This window comes from Haematobia irritans, chromosome 4 (genome assembly GCF_050003625.1).
Source record: "Haematobia irritans isolate KBUSLIRL chromosome 4, ASM5000362v1, whole genome shotgun sequence".
Lineage (NCBI taxonomy): Eukaryota > Metazoa > Arthropoda > Insecta > Diptera > Muscidae > Haematobia > Haematobia irritans.
The window spans coordinates 24,494,738-24,515,768 of NC_134400.1; the positions used below are offsets into that span (position 1 = coordinate 24,494,738).

The following is a 21,031-nucleotide window of genomic DNA, read 5'->3' on the forward strand; positions in this document are numbered from 1 at the left end:
GACCTTTTTTCCTTTCATGAAAGGATGCTCTTTGTAATTGTATAATTTAAAAAAAAATCCAACAAAAGTATTGCATATTTTTAGGCGGACACATATAATTCTGCTAGTATTAAATCAGATAGTAGAAAAGTGATCATTGTTTTATTACATCAAGCGAAATCAAATCTTTTATTTGCCAAATGGATAAGATCGATAATTTTAAGGGGGGTTAAGAAAAAAATTGCCCAAAATGTACCCTTTTAATACCCTTCATCACAAGAAAATATTTTCAACGATATCTTTTTTTGCTCTGTAGTTGTTGTTGGTTTTTGTTTGTGTTTACTCGCTGTGAAAAAAAACGAATTTTTAGTTCTATATTAATATTCTACATCACAAGATATAAATAAATTCATATTAATTATATTTCATATATGTAACTATATATTGAACATATCTGAGCATATATATATGTCTCTATAAAACTAACTATGCAAAATTTATGATATATTTCTTTATCGAAATATTCGTATTTTTTAATTAAATTTTTTAAAAAAAGTTAATGTAATTGCCATTTTAAGGCATCCATAAATATTATGTCAAAAAATACGAGGATCAACATTTTTTAAGATTATTTTTTTAAAAATATTGAGATTAAATAAATAAAAATTTTTAACATACATATGGATTCATATATGTTCATAATATTATATACGTATTGTTATTATTATTTAATTGTTGTGTTGTCTTTTAAATGTTTCAATTTTTTGTGTAAAACCAAACAAATATATTTATAATGCAGCCTTTCCCGCCGTTTATGGACATATTCCACAAGCTTTACCACCACCACTAGCGGCGGTTGCACCCGCTCCACGTGAAGGTAAGAAAACTAAAACTATCAAAATCTATAAAACTATAAAATAAATTATTAAATTTTTATTTAATAAAAATTTTATTTTTCCAAAAAACAAAAAAAAAAGATTTTGTTTTAAATAAGTAGAAATTTAAATTTGTTTAAACTATACCAAATTAATGTTTATATATAAATATATTTATATTTTTAGTTTTATATCAAGATTATTAATTTTTGAATAATTCAATTAGTAAATATTTTTTTTTTTTCAATAAATCAGAGGAATGCGTATATCTTTTATATATCACTAGAATTAATATAAAACCGTTAAGAATAAGAAAAAAAATCATAAGTACCTTCAAAAAATTATGCAATATTTTTTATTTAAAAATTTGTTTGAGATAAATTATAAATTAAAAGAAAAATATTTATTGTTTAAATTAGATATTTACCAAAATTAATTAAACAAATGATTTAAACATTATTCGATTACAAATGTATTTGATTCAATTAATGTTTGAAAAAACAATAATTTATGATTTTCAAATTAGTTTCTGATAAGGCATAACTTCTAAAGCAGTGCAAAATACTTCCATGCTATGACAAGCCCATGTAAACTTCATTGCAGATGATCCAAATTGGCACCACTTCCGCATTACAAGTTGGGGATCCAAACTTCGTTTTTTTTTGGAAATCCTTTATTTACTATTTTTCCCCCCAATTGTAAATTTTTATACCCTCCACCATAGGTTAAAGTGGCAGCCAGATTACGATTCAGGCTCACTTAGACTATTCAGTCCATTGTGATAACCCTCCACCATAGGATGGGGGGTATATTAACTTTGTCATTCCGTTTGTAACACATCGAAATATTGCTCAAAGACCCCATAAAGTATATATATTCTGGGTCGTGGTGAAATTCTGAGTCGATTTGAGCATGTCCGTCCGTCCGTCTGTTGAACTGAACTTGGTTGACATGTGGTTTCAACAAGATGGCGCTACATGCCACACAGCTCGCGATTCTATGGCCATTTTGAGGGAAAACTTCGGAGAACAATTCATCTCAAGAAATGGACCGGTAAGTTGGCCACCAAGATCATGCGATTTGACGCCTTTAGACTATTTTTTGTGGGGCTACGTCAAGTCTAAAGTCTACAGAAATAAGCCAGCAACTATTCCAGCTTTGGAAGACAACATTTCCGAAGAAATTCGGGCTATTCCGGCCGAAATGCTCGAAAAAGTTGCCCAAAATTGGACTTTCCGAATGGACCACCTAAGACGCAGCCGCGGTCAACATTTAAATGAAATTATCTTCAAAAAGTAAATGTCATGGACCAATCTAACGTTTCAAATAAAGAACCGATGAGATTTTGCAAATTTTATGCGTTTTTTTTTTAAAAAAAGTTATCAAGCTCTTAACAAATCACCCTTTATATTCTGGGTTGTGGTGAAATTCTGAGTCGATCAGAGCATGTCCGTCCGTCTGTTGAAATCACGCTAACTTCCGAACGAAACAAGCTATCGACTTCAAACTTGGCACAACTAGTTGGTATTGATGTATTGCGAATGGGCCATATCGGTCCACTTTTACGTATAGCCCCCATATAAACGGACCCCCAGATTTGGCTTGCGGAGCCTATAAGAGTAGCATATTTCATCAGACCTGGCTGAAATTTGGTACGTGGTGTAAGTATATGGTCTCTAACAACCATGCAAAAATTAGTCCATATCGGTCCATAATTATATATAGCCTCCATATAAACCGATCCCCAGATTTGACCTCCGAAGCCTCTTAGAGGAGCAAAATTCATCCGATCCGGTTGAAACTTGGTACGTGGTGTTAGTATATGGTCTCTAACAACCATGCAAAAATTGATCCATATCGGTCCATAATTATATATAGCCCCCATATAAACCGATCCTCAGATTTGACCTCCGGAGCCCATTGGAAGAGCAAAATTCACCCGATCCGGTTGAAATTTGGAACGTGGTGTTAGTATGTGGTCTTTAACAAACACGATATGGAGACGAATTGGTCCCTATCGGTCCATAATTATATATAGCCCCCATATAAACCGATCCCCAGATTTGACCTCCGGAGCCTCTTAGAGGAGCAAAATTTATCCGATCCGGTTGAAATTTGGTACGTGGTGTTAGTATGTGGTGTCTAACAAACACGATATGGACACGAAATGGTCCATATCGGTCCATAATTATATAGCCCCCATATAAACCGTTCTCCAAATTTGATCTCCAAAGTTTCTTGGAGAAGCAAAATTCATCCGATCCGGTTGAAATTTGCAACGTGGTGTTAATATGTGACCGCTAATAACCATGCCAAATTTTGTCCACATCGGTCTAAAGTTATATGTAGCCGATCCCCAATCACACAAAAATTGGTCCATTTCGGTTCATAATCATGGTTGCCACTCGAGCCAAAAATAATCTACCAAAATTTTATTTCTATAAAAAATTTTGTAAAAATTTTATTTCTATAGGAAATTTTTTCAAAATGTTATCCCTATAGAAAATTTTGTCAAACTTTATTTCTATAGAAAATTTTGGCAAAATTTTAATTCTGTAGAAAATTTTGTCAAAATTTTATTTCTTCAGAAAATTTTGTCAAAATGTTATTTCTATAGAAAATTTTGTCAAAATCTTATTTCTATAGAATTTTTTGTCAAAATTTTATTTCTATAGAAAATTTTGACAAAATTTTATTTCTATAGAAAATTTTGTTAAAATTTTATTTCTATAGAAAATTTTGTTAAAATTTTATTTCTATAGAAGATATTGTCCAAATTTTACTTCTATAGACAATGTTGTCAAAATTTTGTTTTGTCAAAATTTTATTTCTATTGAAACTTATCAAAATTTTATTTCTATACAAAGTTTTGTCAAACTTAATTATATACGTATTTAATCGGCCTTTTTTAGTTTAATATATACTACGTATGGACCACCTTGCAATTTAGAAGACGGTATTAAGAAGTTTTAAGACACCTTGCCATCGGCAAGTGTTACCGCAACCCAAGTAATTCGATTGTGGATGACAGTCTTCAGTAGAAGTTTCGACGCAATCCATGGTGGAAGGTACATAAGCTTCGGCATGGCCGAACTTACGGCCGTATATACTTGTTTATATTTATTTATTTAATAAATAAATAAATTTTATATTTACTATTCGTTTAAATCTATATTGCTGAGCATAACACTTACATTTCTCCCAGGCACAAAAAAGTTAATGGGAAAGTTAGTTTTTTTTCTTTTTGATTTTGTTTCCACATATTTGTTAATAGCTTTTGGTAATTTCAATATTTATTGAGCTGTGTATATCCATTTGAATGGCCACCATAAAAACCTATGGAACATTAACTATAGAAAACCTTTCACAAAAATTGAATGACATTCATTTGTTTTAGCATATAATACTGTTTTGGATGTACTCGATTCAGTGTGTTTTTTTTTTATTATTATAGGGCATTTAATTGTTGATGTTTCCTGGCTATTTGCACTTTTAATAGCAAGTATTTTGGCCTGAAACAATAAGAGAATTGACACCAGTTGAAAATAAAAAACAAAAACAAAAAACGAAATAAAAATATGGTAAAACACAATAACTGATTACATGGTAAAAGTCCTTTAAATTAAATGTCCATTATAAGAGGTATTGTTTTTACTAACAAAACACTCATAGAAATTTTTGCGTAGTAAATTAACATTTTTAGGGAATATTTTACAATGCTGAAGTATAGAGCTTAACCATATTTCGGTATTTATCTAAGCTAGAAATTGAACCGAGACCTTGGAAAACTTTTGCTCAAAGGTAATTCTCTCTGTATTGGATGCCGAATATATATAACAAAAAATAAGTAGGGAAACTCTACAGTCGGACAGGGTCAACTATATTATACCCTGCACAACATTAAATTTTTTATAATTTTTTAGCGTTGGCACTTTTGCGCCATTCCATTCCATACTTTTATTTCTCAAACTTTCAAGTGTACAATTGTAATGCCTGAAAATATACAAAGCAAATTTTTTCTACACACTGAAATGTTAATGTCAAGGATTGATTTTCGATGAAATTCACATAAAATGATTTTTGGGTTTACTTAGATCCAATTTATCATAAAATAAAATTTTAAAATTTAACTTTATTTTAGTTTATGAAAATTAGTTGATTTTAGTAAAATTTTGCGATTCAAGGATTGATTTTCGATGAAATTCACATAAAATGATTTTTGGGTTTACTTAGATCCAATTTATCATAAAATAAAATTTTAAAATTTAACTTTATTTTAGTTCATGAAAATTAGTGTGAGAAAAATTTTTTTATTTTAATTATTTTTTGCTTACTTTAATAACATGAACTTAAAATTAAGAAAAAGTTAAAACGCAATACACAATTTTATAAAAAATGAAAACAGTTCATATTTTCCTAAAATTGGCGAATAAATTTGCGTTCATAAATTCCTGCAATGAGTAAATTTTCATTAAATTCTGTCTGTCTTTAACATCCTATAGTTTGTTTCCTACAAAATATTAAATTTTTTTAAACAACAGAAAAAAAATATTATTTTTAATAAACTTTCTTTAGTTTGACAAAAAATTTCAAAACTATTTGTGTCATATTGAAATTAGTAGAATATTTTAGTTGACATATTCTAAAATGAACCTACATTTTGTTTCATTTCCTCATTTTAAAGAAATTCGACATTAAATTGCATATACTAAAATTATATCAGTATCAAATTTATTATTATGATAAAATCTCATTGAAATCGGGTGTAAAATACAAAATACAAATACAATACAATACAATAAAAATACACATAAAATACAAATCGGACAGGCCATAAGAAATGTGGATTTTGACTTTTCGTCGATATATCGAAATGTTTTGCCCATAGTAAAAAGAGTGTCAAAGTAAAATTCCCGCGTTTTTATACCCTCCACCATAGGACGGGGGCTATATTAACTTTGTCATTCCGTTTGTAACACATCGAAAGATTGCTCTAAGACCCCATAATGTATATATATTCTGGGTCGTGGTGAAATTCTGAGTCGATCTAAGCATGTCCGTCCTTCCGTCTGTTGAAATCACGCTAACTTCCGAACGAAACAAGCTATCGACTTGAAATTGTTATTGATGTAGGTCGGATTGTATTGCACTTTTACGTATAGCCCCAATATAAACGGACCTTCAGATTTGGCTTGCGGAGCCTCAAAGAGAAGCAAATTTCAACCGGATCGGTTGAAATTCGGTTTGGTCTCTAACAACCTTGCCAGAATTGGTTCATACTGGTCCATTATTATATATAGCCCCCATATAAACCGATCCCCAGATTTGGCTTGCGGAGCCTCAAAGAGAAGCAAATTTCATCCGATCCGGTTGAAATTTGGTACATGGTTTTGGTATATGGTCTCTAACAATCTTGCCAGAATTGGTCCATATCGGTCCATAATTATATAACCCCCATATAAACTGATATCCAGATTTGGCTTGCGGAGCCTCTAAGAGAAGCAAATTTCATCCGATCCGGTTGAAATTTGGTACATGGTTTTGGTATATGGTCTCTAACAACCATGCTAAAATTGGTCCATATCGGTTCATAATTATATATAGCCCCCATATAAACCGATATCCAGATTTGGCTTGTGGAGCCTCTAAGAGAATCAAATTTCAGCCGATCTGGCTTTGGAACATGGTGTTAGTATATGGTCTTTAACAACCATGCAAAAATTGGTCCATATCGGTCCATAAATATATATAGCCCCCATATAAACCGATATCCAGATTTGGTTTGCGGAGCCTCTAAGAGAAGCAAATTTCATCCGATCCGGTTGAAATTTGGTACATGGTTTTGGTATATGGTCTCTAACAACCATGCTAAAATTGGTCCATATCGGTCCATAATTATATGTAGCCCCCATATAAACCGATCCCCCGATTTGGCTTGCGCCCAAATCGATCCGATCCGGTTGAAATTTGCAAGGTGGTGTTAGTATAAGGCCGCTAATATCCATGCCAAAATTGGTCCATATCGGTCTATAGTTATATATAGCCGATCCCCAACCACATAAAAATTGGTCCATATCGGTTCATAATCATGGTTGCCACTCAAGCCAAAAATAATTTACCAAAATTTTATTTCTAAAGAAACTTTTGTCAAAATTTTATTATTTCAATTTTCTATAGAAATCAAATTTTGTCAAAATTTTGTTAAAATTTTATTTCTATAGAATATTTTGTCAAAATTTTATTTCTATAGAAATTTTTGTCAAAATTTTATTTCTATAGAAATTTTTGTCAAAATTGTATTTCTATAGAAAAGTTAGTTAAAATTTTATTTCTATAGAAAATTTCGTCAAAATTTTATTTCTATAGAAAACTTTGTCAAACTGAATTATATACGTATTTAATCGGTATTTTTTGATTTAATATATACCACGTATGGACTTACTTACAATTTAGAAGACGGTGTTAGGAGGTTTTAATATACCTTGCCATCGGCAAGCGTTACCGCAACTCAAGTAATTCAATTGTCGATGGATGTTTTTAGAAGAAGTTTCTACGCAATCCATGGAGGAGGGAGGGTACATAAGGTTCGTCCTGACCGAACTTACTGCCGTATATACTTGTTTTCTTTTTGGTTGTTGTTGCAATTTCTAAATTGAAAATTTTATATATATATATATATATATATATATATATATATATATATATATATATATATATATATATATATATATATATATATATATATATATATATATATATATATATATATATATATATATATATATATATATATATATATATATATATATATATATATATATATATATATATATATATATATATATTTGTTGCAATTTCTAAATTGAAAATTTTAAGAAATTGTGAAATTTTTCTGTTTAGTAATGGGGGAAAAATTAATAATTTGGAAATGGAATGTAATGAGAAAATATTTATAGAAAATAGCTTTGAAACAAAAAATATATTTAATCCAGTCATACATACATTTGAGAAAAATTGAAATTAGAATAAGACTCAAGTTGTAGGCCTGAGCATATGTGCCAAGAAAACCATATATATAACACGACTCCTCCTGGAAAATATCAAAAATATTTTTCAAATAAAATTTTTAAACTTTTTATTTTTAAAAATATTCTATTAATTATTTAAATATTAAAAAAAAAAAAAAAAAAAATATATATATATATATATATATATATATATATATATATATATATATATATATATATATATATATATATATAATATCAAAAATATTTTTCAAATAAAATTTTTAAACTTTTTATTTTTAAAAATATTCTATTAATTATTTAAATATTAAAAAAAAAAATATATATATATATATATATATATATATATATATATATATATATATATATATATATATATATATATATATATATATATATATATATATATATATATATATATATATATATATATATATATATATATATATATATATATATATATATATATATATATATTTAATACTTAAATAATTAATAGAATATTTTTAAAAATAAAAAGTTTAAAAATTTTATTTGAAAAATATTTTTGATATTTTCCAGGAATTTTAAAAGATTAACTGATTTAATATTTTTTTATAAAAACAAAATTTAATCACAAAAATTATTTAAATCATTTCAAATAATTTTTTGGTCTAGTGAAAAGATGCGAAAAATGTACTAATCATATAAATATTTTATTAAAGAAATTATCATTCAAATAAATTAATTAAATTTAAATTAATTTTTTAATTGAATAAATTATTTGTTTAATTGGTATCGATTTATATTAACAATTCTGTCGTTTAAGTAATTTGTATTAAAAATTTTTGATATTTTGTGATTGAAAACAAAACAATTTTCTGTGTATGACAAATGTATCCTGTAAATTAAGAAATTATCATTAAAAAGAAAAATAAATTATTTGATTCATTTAATAAAATTTTTAATAAGTTTTTTTAATCATAAATTTCGATTTCAATTTGGATAATGTTTAAATCTTAACGGTTTTATATTGGTATCTACGATACTTATTTTTTTTTTTAGAATAAATGTATGCTTTATTGTATGTGTTTAATGAATGTAGTTAACTGATATTTGATGTTTTCTTGTAAGTTCTTATTAGATATGTAGATGTTTTAATGTACTAGCAAAACTCTAAAAAAAATTAAAATAATATTTAAAGTCATAATAATAATTTAAAATATAAATATGAAAAAGATATATATGCTTATATATTAGATTTTTACTTTGGCGTATATATCTATTTTTTTTTTATTTGTTGCATGTATCAGCATGACCCGTTTGTTTGATTTAATTTAAATTTCAATAGTATCTATTAGATAATACAAATTTCATTTTAATTTCTTAAAAAAATAAACAAACAAATTATTTTAATTATTCAGTTTGTTTTTATTTTTTCTTAAGTTTTTTTTTTAATTTTAATTTTTAGTTCTAGTTTCTTGATTCTTCAACAAATCCTTCCACTGCAAAAAAAAAAAGAAATCCTTGTACTATCTTACTCTCAGATTCCTCTGACCTTATAAAAAATCCTTTTACAACAAAAAAATAGTCAAAACGAATGAACAACAAAAGAAACGCTCATAATCATAATTTTAAGTTTGCTCATTATTCGATTTTATGAAAAACAAAATTGTGTTTTTTCCTTTTCTTTTTTTTTCTTCTTTCTTTCTTCTTGTTTCGTTTGACCATGTGGCCTTAAAAAGATTTTCTGATGTTCCCAGGATGCTCGATTTCCGGACCGGAAGGATGTAATCTCTTTATATATCATTTGCCGCAAGAATTTGGTGATGCTGAGCTAATGCAAATGTTCCTGCCATTTGGCAATGTGATCAGTTCGAAGGTGTTTATAGATCGGGCCACAAATCAAAGCAAATGTTTTGGTAAGATTTCATTTTGAAAAATTTGGTATAAGCCAGGAAATTTAAACCTTAATGTGTGTGTTGTTATTTGTGTAGGATTTGTTTCATTTGATAATCCTGCCAGCGCTCAAGCTGCCATTCAGGCCATGAATGGCTTTCAGATTGGCATGAAAAGACTGAAGGTACAATTGAAACGACCCAAAGATGCCAGCCGACCCTATTAACAATCGGAGTTCCTTCAAATGTTAAATTGTTTTCAATCGTCTTTAAATCTACAAACCTTCACCAAATTATTTATGCAGTTTTATGTTTTACAAATCGATTCCTCTGCCTCCTCTATGACCACTGCAGCCAATACAAATGCCACTGTTCCTCCACAACAGCAACCGTCATCATCATCATTACCACAAGCCTGCCTTCTCCAACCACATCATCACCATCAGTCGTCGCATCAACCCTTTCTTCATCATCTTTCACAACACAATATGTTGCTTCCCTGGCAACGTTAAGCAGTTGGGTCCTACAAATAAACAAAAAATACAAAAAAAATCAAAAAACTTATATATAGATAATGCGATAAAACGTCAAAAGGGGATATTATAAACGGAACAAATAACTGATTTACCCAGAAAGGCATTAACAATACACTTCATAATAGGTAAGTAGCAATAAAAATTCCATAAATAATATATATTTTTTTTTTTGTGAAGTATAACAATAAATATCATTTATTTTTCAATAAATATCATTTATTTTTCAATTAATTTCATTTTTATTTTATTTTAATTTTTTTATTTTATTTTATTTTATGTTATTTTATTTTATTTATTTTATTTTATTTTATTTATTTATTTTATTTTATTTTATTTTATTTTATTTTATTTTATTTTATTTTATTTTATTTTATTTTATTTTATTTTATTTTATTTTATTTTATTTTATTTTATTTTATTTTATTTTATTTTATTTTATTTTATTTTATTTTATTTTATTTTATTTTATTTTATTTTATTTTATTTTATTTTAATTTATTTGTATTTGTTTTATTTTATTGTATTTTATTTTATTGCATTTTATTTTATTGTATTTTAATTTATTTTACTTTATTTTATTTTATATTATTTTATTTTATTTTATTTTATTTTATTTTATTTTATTTTATTTTATTTTATTTTATTTTATTTTATTTTATTTTGTCTTATCTTATCTTATTTTATTTATATCTTATATTATTTTTTATTTTAATTTATTTGGTTTTATTTTTTTCGATTTTGTTTTATATAATTTTGTTTTATTTTAGTTTATTTTATCGTATTATTTTAATTTATTTGGTTTGATTTGATTTTGATTTACTTTGGATTTTTACTTTATTTTATTTAAAAAAAAAAAATATTTTATTTTAATTTGTCTTATTTTATCTTATCTTATTTGATTTTATGTTTTTACCCTCTACCATAGGTTGGTGGGTATATTAACTTTGTCATTCCGTTTGTAATACATCAAAATATTGCTCTAAGACCCCATAAAGTATATATATTCTGGGTCGTGGTGAAATTCTGAGTCGATCTGAGCATGTCCGTCCTTCCGTCGGTCTGTTGAAATCACGCTAACTTCCGAACGAAACATGGTATTGCAAATGGGCCATATCGGTCCACTTTTATGTATAGCCCCCATATGAACGGACCCCCAGACTTGGCTTGGGGAGCCTATAAGAGTAGCATATTTCATCCGATCTGGCTGAAATTTGGTACATGGTGTAAGAATATGGTCTCTAACAACTATGCAAAAATTGATCCATATGGGTCCATAATTATATATAGCCCCCATATAAACCGATCCCCAGATTTGGTTTGCGGACCCTCTAAGAGAGGCAAATTTCATCCGATCCGGCCAAAATTTGGTACATGGTGTAAGAATATGGTCTCTAACAACCATGCTAAAATTGGTCCACATCGGTCCATATTTATATATAGCGCCCATATAAACCGATCCCCAGATTTGACCTCCAGAGCCTCTTAGAGGAGCAAAATTCATCCGATCCGGCCAAAATTTGGTACATGGTATTAGTATATGGTCTCTAACAACCATGCAAAAATTGGTCCATATCGGTCCATAATTATATATAGCCCCCATATAAACCGATCCCCAGATTTGGTTTCGGACCCTCTAAGAGAAGCAAATTTCATCCGATCCGGCTGAAATTTGGGACATGGTGTCCACATCGGTCCATAATTATATATAGCCCCCATATAAACCGATCCCCCGATTTGGCTGGCAGAGCCTCTAAGAGAAACAATTTTCATCCGATCCGGCTGACATTTGGTACATGGTATTAGTATATGGTCTCTAACAACCATGCTGAAATTGGTCCATATCGGTCCATATTTATATATAGCCCCCATATAAACCGATCCCCAGATTTGACCTCCGGACCCATGCAAAAATTGGTCCATATCGGTCCATAATTATATATAGCCCCATATAAACCGATCCCCAGATTTGACCTCCAGAGCCTCTTGCAGTAGCAAAATTTATCCGATCCGGTTGAAATTTGGTACGAGGTGTTAGTATATGGTCTGTAACAACCATACACTGTAAAGCCTTTTTTCGGAAGGTTCAAGTGTGGTTTATTGTTGGGTTTAATGAACTGCCTGAGTTTATTCTGATAATTGGTTGATAGTTTTGCTGAAAGTAGAGGATGCTGATGAGGAATGTGGTAATTCTGAAACGTGCGTCCATCCAACCATCTTGCAGTATATAGGGCTTTGCCCCAATAATTTTGGCAAACATTATTTTCCTCTGTTGGTTAAGCTACAGTTGTAGTTTAGTCAATGTATGGTTTTAAGCTGAAACCAAAAAAACAACAACAAATTTTATTTCTATAGAAAATTTTGTCAAAATTTTATTTCTACAGAAAATTTTGTCAAAATTTTATTTTTATAATTTTGTCAAAATTTTATTTCTATAGAAAATTTTGTCACAATTTTATTTCTATAGAAAATTTAGTCAAAATTTTATTTCTATAGAAAATTTAGTCAAAATTTTATTTCTATAGCAAATTATGTCAACATTTTATTTCTATAGAAAATGTTGTAGAACTGAATTACATACGTCGTTAATCGGCCTTTTTTTTAATATATCCCTCGTATGGACTACCTTGCAATTTAGAAGACGGTGTTAGGAAGTTTTAAGATACCTTGCCATCGGCAAGTGTTACCGCAACCCAAGTAATTCGATTGTGGATGACAGTCTTCAGTAGAAGTTTCTACGTAATCCATGGTAAAGGGTACATAAGCTTCGGCCTGGCCGAACTTACGGCCGTATGTACTTGTTTTATTTTATTTTGTCTTATCTTATTTTATTTTATTTTAATTTTGTTTGGTTTTATTTTTTCGATTTTTTTTTTTATATAATTTAGTTTTATTTTACTTTATTTTATCGTATTATTTTAATTTAATTGTTTTGAATTGATTTACTTTGGATTTTTACTTTATTTTATTTAAAAAATATTTACTTTATTTTAATTTGTCTTATTTTGTCTTATCTTATTTGATTTTATGTTTTCTTTTTTATTTTATTTTGTTTTATTTAATGTTATTTTATTTTCTCTTATTTTATTGTACTTGTTATTTTTTATTTATTTGATTTTATTTCATTTTAGTTTTATTTTTTTGTTTAATTTAATTTAGTTTTATTATATATATATCTATATATATATATATATATATATATATATATATATATATATATATATATATATATATATATATATATATATATATATATATATATATATATATATATATATATATATATATATATATATATATATATATATATATATATATATATATATATATATATAGATATATATATAATAAAACTAAATTAAATTAAACAAAAAAATAAAACTAAAATGAAATAAAATCAAATCAAATATATATATATATATATATATATATATATATATATATATATATATATATATATATATATATATATATATATATATATTATAATTATTTCATTTTATTTTCTTTTATTTTATTTTATTTTATTTAACTTTATTAACTTTATTTTATCTTATCTTATTTTATGTTATTTTATTTTATTTTAAGTTATTTTATTTCATTTTATTTTATTTTATTTTATTTTATTTTATTTTATTTTATTTTATTTAACTTTATTTTATCTTATTTTATGTTATTTTATTTTATTTTTTATTTCACTTTATTGTACTCCGTTTAATTATATTTAACTTTATTTCATATTATTTTATTGTATTGTATTTAATTTTATTTATTTATTTATTAAACTTATAGTAAATATAAGAATAATAGAGAAAAATCTAGCGTTAGCTACTTAGGCTATCAGCTATTATTTTATTTTATTTTGTTTTATTATACTTAATTATATTTGATTAGATTTTATTTTATCTTACATTATTTTATATTAATAAAACAAATTAAAAGGAAATAAAATATTTTAATTTTATTTTAATTTGTTTTAATTTGTTTTATTATTATTTTTTTTATCTTATTTCTTTAATTTAATTTAATTTAATTTACAAATAATATATATTAATATAAAAAATATAATTCCTTTCTATTTCCTTTTTTTAGACGTCTGAATCCAGCAGTTCATCTACTTATATCTGACAAAAAAATAAATAAACAAACCTACAGACACTCAACCCATAAACGGCAAACAAATAAACATATTTCACTAACAATAATTAGTCAAATAAAACTTATTTGAATTTATAGTTGAGTTATATAAAAAACCACTAACATGCAGATTGAAAATCACAAAAGCAACATTACTGAACTTATAGCATACGAAATGGAAAGGGATGAGCAACTATTTTTTTTTGCCAAAATATTATAAAAAAATCTACAACAACAAGAAGTAAACAAAAAATGTCTTAAAACAAAGGAGGAACTGGAGAATACTAGACGATAATCTAAATTATGATGCCGAAATCCATAAATCAAACCCAACCTAGTTTTGTTACAGGGCACAGAGGAAGACAAAGCGTTTTTGAGAAAAAAAAAATTGAAAAACTAAAAAAAAAAAACAATAAAAAAATTAATTTTATTTAAAATAAAAACAAATAATAATATACATATATATATACAAATATATATTTAAAGAAAAACAAATGACTGGCAAGTGACCAAAAACGATCTGGGTTTTCAAACAAAAAAAAAATATAAAAAAATAATAATTTTTATACAAACCGTAAAAAAAACAAACATTATAATGGGAATTTATATGAAATGATATAACATTTGCAAAAACAAATACAAGTAGAAAATTAAACAAACCAAATTACAAAACATTATAATAATTTTACAAAATTAATATAAAAAAAAAAAAAACAAATATACACATACTTATCACAACCAACAATTTGATGATTATAACAACAACTATAAGAAATGATTCACCCCAAATACAAAAGAAAAAACCTTAAAGCAGAAAACAAAATTGTTGATTTAAATTTAATACACTAAAAATAAAACTTATGCCGATAAAGCAGCTGAGAAATCCTACAAGAAAACAAATCCCAATATTTAAAAACACAAAACAAATAAATACAAATATATATATATATATATAATAAAAATAAATAATTATTATTAGAAATGATTAAAAAGCCGTTATTAAGCTGCAGAGGAGTAAAACTTTTTAGCATTTTAGCTTAGTAATTATATAAACAAAAGAACAAAGGATAAATTGCATACATTAAACCAGCAGAATGATAGAAGGCAGTTTAGCAGAAGATAAATATAAATATTAACAAAAAATTTCGAATTTAATTAAAGATTAAGTCAAACAAAAAAATCATATATATATATACATTATATATACATAGCAAGTAGGTGAACCAAACCCAACCCAACCCCCCCCCTCTCCCAAAAAAATATTATTTTTAATAATTATTAATAAAAATAATATTAACTAGAACAAAACAAATATATACATACATATTATATATTATTTATAAATTAATAAAACTAAAACTACAAAAACTAACTCCTTTCCCCTCCAACCCTTAGGACCCCAAAAATGTTTTTTAGACTAGGAAAAAAAACACTGCAAACAAGGTTTTTCTACCCCCGCCCTATAATTAACTTTTAAAGCAACTATATCATTTTTTGTCTTATTAAAAATAAATGCATAACTCACTAAAAGCCCCTTTCCCACACCCGTAAGAAATATGACTCTAAAAACTGTTATAAAAACAAAGTTTTGTTAGTTTTATATACCAAAGACAAACGATCCAAATGTAAGCCTTTAGTTATGCACCCTTTAATTCGCTCCAAAAAATAAAAAAAATATACAAAAACTAAATTGTATTTACTAAGCATTTCAGTTTTGTTATTATACATTTCAAACTAAAAAACAAACTATTTAAACATATTATCCATTACTAAAACAGTATTTCGTCTTAGAATTCCATTAAGTTGTTTTTTCTTCTGTTTGCGCTTTAATGCTTAAAATAATAAAAAAAAACAAATCTTATATACACCATACATATATATTTTAAATTTTATTTTAAATTATTTTTATAACAAATCAAAAACTAATTAAACCCAATAAAACAAAAACTAGAAAATGAATAAAATTTTGAATAATAATTATTATACTAATAATAAAACAACCACACACAAACTTAGATTTAGCTTGCTTACAGAAGAATATATAAATAATACAGGTATATTGCTAACAAACAAAAAAAAAACAAAAACAAAATTTATTTATAGCAACAAGAACAAAACTTGTATCAATTAATTATTGATACATTAAATTATTATTACCTATACAGATATTTGCACATTTTTTAGAAGACGAAGAAAAAAACTACGAAAAAAAATTAGCTCCAAAAAAGAAAAACACAAGAATTTTGTTATAATTTTAATAATTTACTTTTGTTATTATGAAGTTCAATTGAATTTTTTTTTAATCCTTATCCTAACAAATTTTGTTGTATTAAAAAAAAAAACAAAGCCGATAAATAAAACGAGAAACATATAAAAATTAAACAAAAAATTAATAAGCTTTCAAAAAGGTAACCAAACCATTGGATTAATATCCCTGCACTATACATATATATATATATATATATATATATATATATATATATATATATATATATATATATATATATATATATATATATATATATATATATATATATATATATATATATATATATATATATATATATATATATATATATATATATATATATATATATATATATATATATATATATATATATATATATATATATATATATATGAGGATTTAAAAAACTATATAAATACTATTTAAACATTTTCGAAAATATATATCAATTTTGCCATTTTAAAAAATTTCCAATATCCTATAGTATAATTGTAAAATTAATATACATTTATATCAAGTTCCAGAAAATTTCAAAACCAAATTCTCTAATATAACAGTTTTTTCATAATATCCGTAAAACTTCTGAAACTGCTCACTTTATATTGCCAATTAAAACAGAAAATTGTGGCTAATTCAAGTTTTCTTAATAGCAGTTTTCAGTTGCAAAACTCTTTTTAATATTGTTTTATATAACAGTTATGCGAGTGTTATAATTGCAACACTAACAAAATGTAAGCAATGTGCTAAAAAAATATTAATTAATCTGAGACTCTTACATGATATTACTGAAGGCATATTCAAACCTCATACGACAATATAACAGTTTCTTTCATTTATAAAACTTAGTCGTAATACTGGATTAATATCTAAGTATTATACATACTTTGATACTGCTCAAAAAATACTATCGCATAGTATTTTATAACTTTGGCATTTTAAAACATTTCCAATATCCTATTGTATAACAGTTATGCGATTGTTATAATTGCAAGACTAAAACGCTGTAAGTGATGTGCAAAAAAGAGTTTCAGAATACTTACTCTTACATGATTAAACTGAAGGGATATTCAAACCTCATACGACAATATAACAGTTTTTTTCTTGTATAAAACTTAGTCGTAATGCTGGTAACATATCCAAGTATTATACATACTTTCAAAAATACTATCGCATAGCACATAAATTTTGACATTTTAAAAATTTTCCAATATTCTATAATATAATAGTTATATAATTATTATAACTGCAAAATTACTATAAATTTATATCCAATTCTAGGCAATTTCAAAACGAAATTCTCTAATAAAACAGTTTTTTCATAATATCTGCAAAACTTCTGAAACTGCTCACTTTATATTAACAGAAAATTGTGGCTAATTCAAATGTTCGTAATAGCCCATAGTATTGTTTTATATAACAGTTATGCTAGTGTTATAATTGCAAGACTAACATTCAGTAAATGATGTGCAAAAAATATTAATTATTTTGAAAATCTTACATGATATAACTGGAAGATATTCAAATCTCATACGTCAATATAACAGTTTCTTGTATAAAAGTTAGTCGAAATACTGGATTAATATCTAAGTATTATACATATATGTCTAAGTATGAAGGAAATTTAAAAACTTTCAAAATTTACTATCGCATAGTACATAAATTTGGACACTTCAAGACTTTTCTAATATCCTATAGTATATCAGTTATATAATTGTTATAATTGCCAAATTAATGTACGGTGTTATATGAGACTGTTGAAATTTTCGAATTTTAATACCAAATGACAATATAACAGTTTTTTCTTGTATAAAAGTTAGTGGGAAATCCAGGACAAATATAAATATATGTCTGAGTAAGAAGGAATTTTTGTCGAATTATTAATACAATTTTAAAAACTTTCACAAATGTTATCGCATAGTACATACATTTTGACATTTCAAGACTTTTCTAATATCCTATAGCATATCAGTTATATAATTGATATAATTGCCAAATTAATGTACAGTTATATGGGACTGTTGAAATTTTCGAATCTTAATACCATAGTATAACAGTTTTTTTTTTTGTTATAATATCCGCAAACCTTTGAAATTGCTCAACATACATTTCCAATTAAAACAGAAAACTGTGACTAAAGATGCAAACCCCTTTTATTGTTATTTAATATAACAGTTATGCAATTGTTATAATTGCAATACAAAAACGCGGTAAATGATCTGTAAAAAAATCAGAAAATCGTATATGATAGAACTGAAGATATTTTCATTAGGGATTGAATAATATAACAGTTTTGTTTCTTGCATAATTATTGGGAAACTTTTGATACTACTCAACACATATCGAAAATTAAATGGAAAACTCTTTATATTCCATAATGTCGTATAGTATATCAATATTGCAGGCCAAAAACGTTTACAATATCTTGTTATCAGTTATACAATTCTTATAGTTCCACAGTGATAGAGAGATGTGAGCAAAAAAACGGATGGAATTTTGAAATGTTATAGGACATTACATTGAAAATTAAAAAGGAAACTAGTACTAAGGTAAATTATATTTGGAAAAGTTTACGCTTTATGACTAGTACTAGGAATACATTTTCGTATGAAAAACTGTTATACTCCATATAAAGAAAACAATTGTGGAGAATAATTGGAATTTTTGCACGGAAATCTAGTAATCAATTATAGCAAATTTCTTAAATTATAGTGCATACTAATGCTACCAAAACGGTATAATTTAAAATAACATAAGACTTTTGTTGATTAAATCATTGTGTGTCATGCTATAACAGTGTTCGAGCTATTATACTTTTAAAAATTTCGCAATTGCTCCTATTTAAAGGATTTACCCTGAGATGGAAAGAACTTTGCAATTTCTTGGATTTTTTGCAGGTATGATGTTTTAATTCAATCCAATATAACTAATATAATCATAAAATCCTCTCTATAGAACAGTTTGTTCACAGTTGTCATGAACAACTTGCAATATTAAAAGAATATAACAGTTTCGAAATCGGTGAATTGTATTCGTTCCTACAAATTTTCAGATTACATTTTCCGTATAGTATGATATTTTCAATTATAACAGTTTTCAATATTTTAATAATCTATATAAAATTACTGTAACCTCATTAGGAAACTTAATATTTAATGTTTCACAACATTTACAAAATCAACCAATATGTATAACAGTTTCAAGGTACATTTTTATGTGCTAGTTTTTATTCTACATTTTAACTTTTGTCAAACAGTTTCAAAACCTGTGCACTTTTATGTGTCAGCTTTTAAAACGATATGTTTACATTTGTATAACAGTTCATAAACTGTTATAAATATGTATATCAGTTTAGAGATGCTTTATTTCTGCAGTTATTTGCAATTACAAAATATTTCCCATAAACTGTTATACCACCCATTTAAACAAACGCTTTCAAAATACTATGGCAAGTGCAGAATAGTTATTTCAAAAGAAAATTCAATTTTAGTATTTATTAAGAACTCTAGTATCCCTAAATAACCAAGTTTATATATGAGCTTGTTTGCATATGTATGCAGTCCAATATAAACCTGAAAGTTAAATTTTATATATTTCCCGTTTGAAATGAAGCTTGGGATTCTAAATTTTTATTCTTTTTTATGTTTTTCTAACACAAACCCCTACTTAAAGAAGGACATCTACAGCTAAATAAGCCAAATATATAAGTAAATAAAAACAACTATTATAATTATTAAAAAAAAAAACAACACTCCAAACACACACACACATGCATGCAAATTGCTAAAATTTGTATAGCAAACAAACAAAAAATATTTGCCCCCACCCAAATGGAAAATTAAACTGATAACAATTACGATTAGTATTGAAAAAAAAAAATAATTAAAAAATCACAAAAAAAAAATTTTAGTATTTTAAACAAAATTATTATTATTATTATTATTGATGATGATGATGAAAAAAATAAAAAATTTAAAAAAATTGAAATTGTTGACAAGAAATAATAATGATTGATCTTTTAAATTTTTGCATTATTAACAAAAAAAAAATAACAACAACAAAAACAAAAAAAATACTTAAAGTTGCTATTTCATAAAACAAAATAAAAACATTTTAAACAAATATGTTAATTAAATTTGTAACTCTCATTTTAAGTGCAATAATTTGTTAACATATATTTACTATTAATTATATATTTTTTATTTAAATAGTTATTATCTTATTTATATCAAGAGAAAAGAATAAAATAAACCTTAAGAAAAAAAAACCAAAGGTTTCCGTCCGTTATAAACAAATTCTTTTTGCGAAACAAAAAATTATCAATTTAATATTTTATTAAAGGGAAGGCTTTTTGGTT

The 21,031-nt window shown here is 25.5% G+C and overlaps 1 protein-coding gene across 9 annotated transcripts in view; it reads left to right on the top strand.

Moving 5' to 3' along the window:
- The window catches only part of bru3 (CUGBP Elav-like family member bruno 3), a 1,184,422-nt gene extending 1,168,077 nt beyond the window's left edge, over nucleotides 1–16,345 (top strand). For 2 of the 9 annotated variants that reach the window (XM_075304619.1, XM_075304626.1), the window contains 4 exons: nucleotides 779–856; nucleotides 9,607–9,783; nucleotides 9,859–10,420; nucleotides 14,385–16,344. In XM_075304619.1, the coding sequence (XP_075160734.1) occupies nucleotides 779–856; nucleotides 9,607–9,783; nucleotides 9,859–9,986 (383 nt within the window). In that variant the 3' untranslated portion in view covers nucleotides 9,987–10,420; nucleotides 14,385–16,344. Of the gene's footprint in view, nucleotides 1–778; nucleotides 857–9,606; nucleotides 9,784–9,858; nucleotides 10,421–14,384 lie in introns of all 9 variants that reach the window. The other 7 variants (XM_075304618.1, XM_075304620.1, XM_075304621.1 and 4 more) reach the window with 7 other exon arrangements.
- The last annotated feature ends 4,686 nt before the right edge of the window (nucleotides 16,346–21,031 follow it).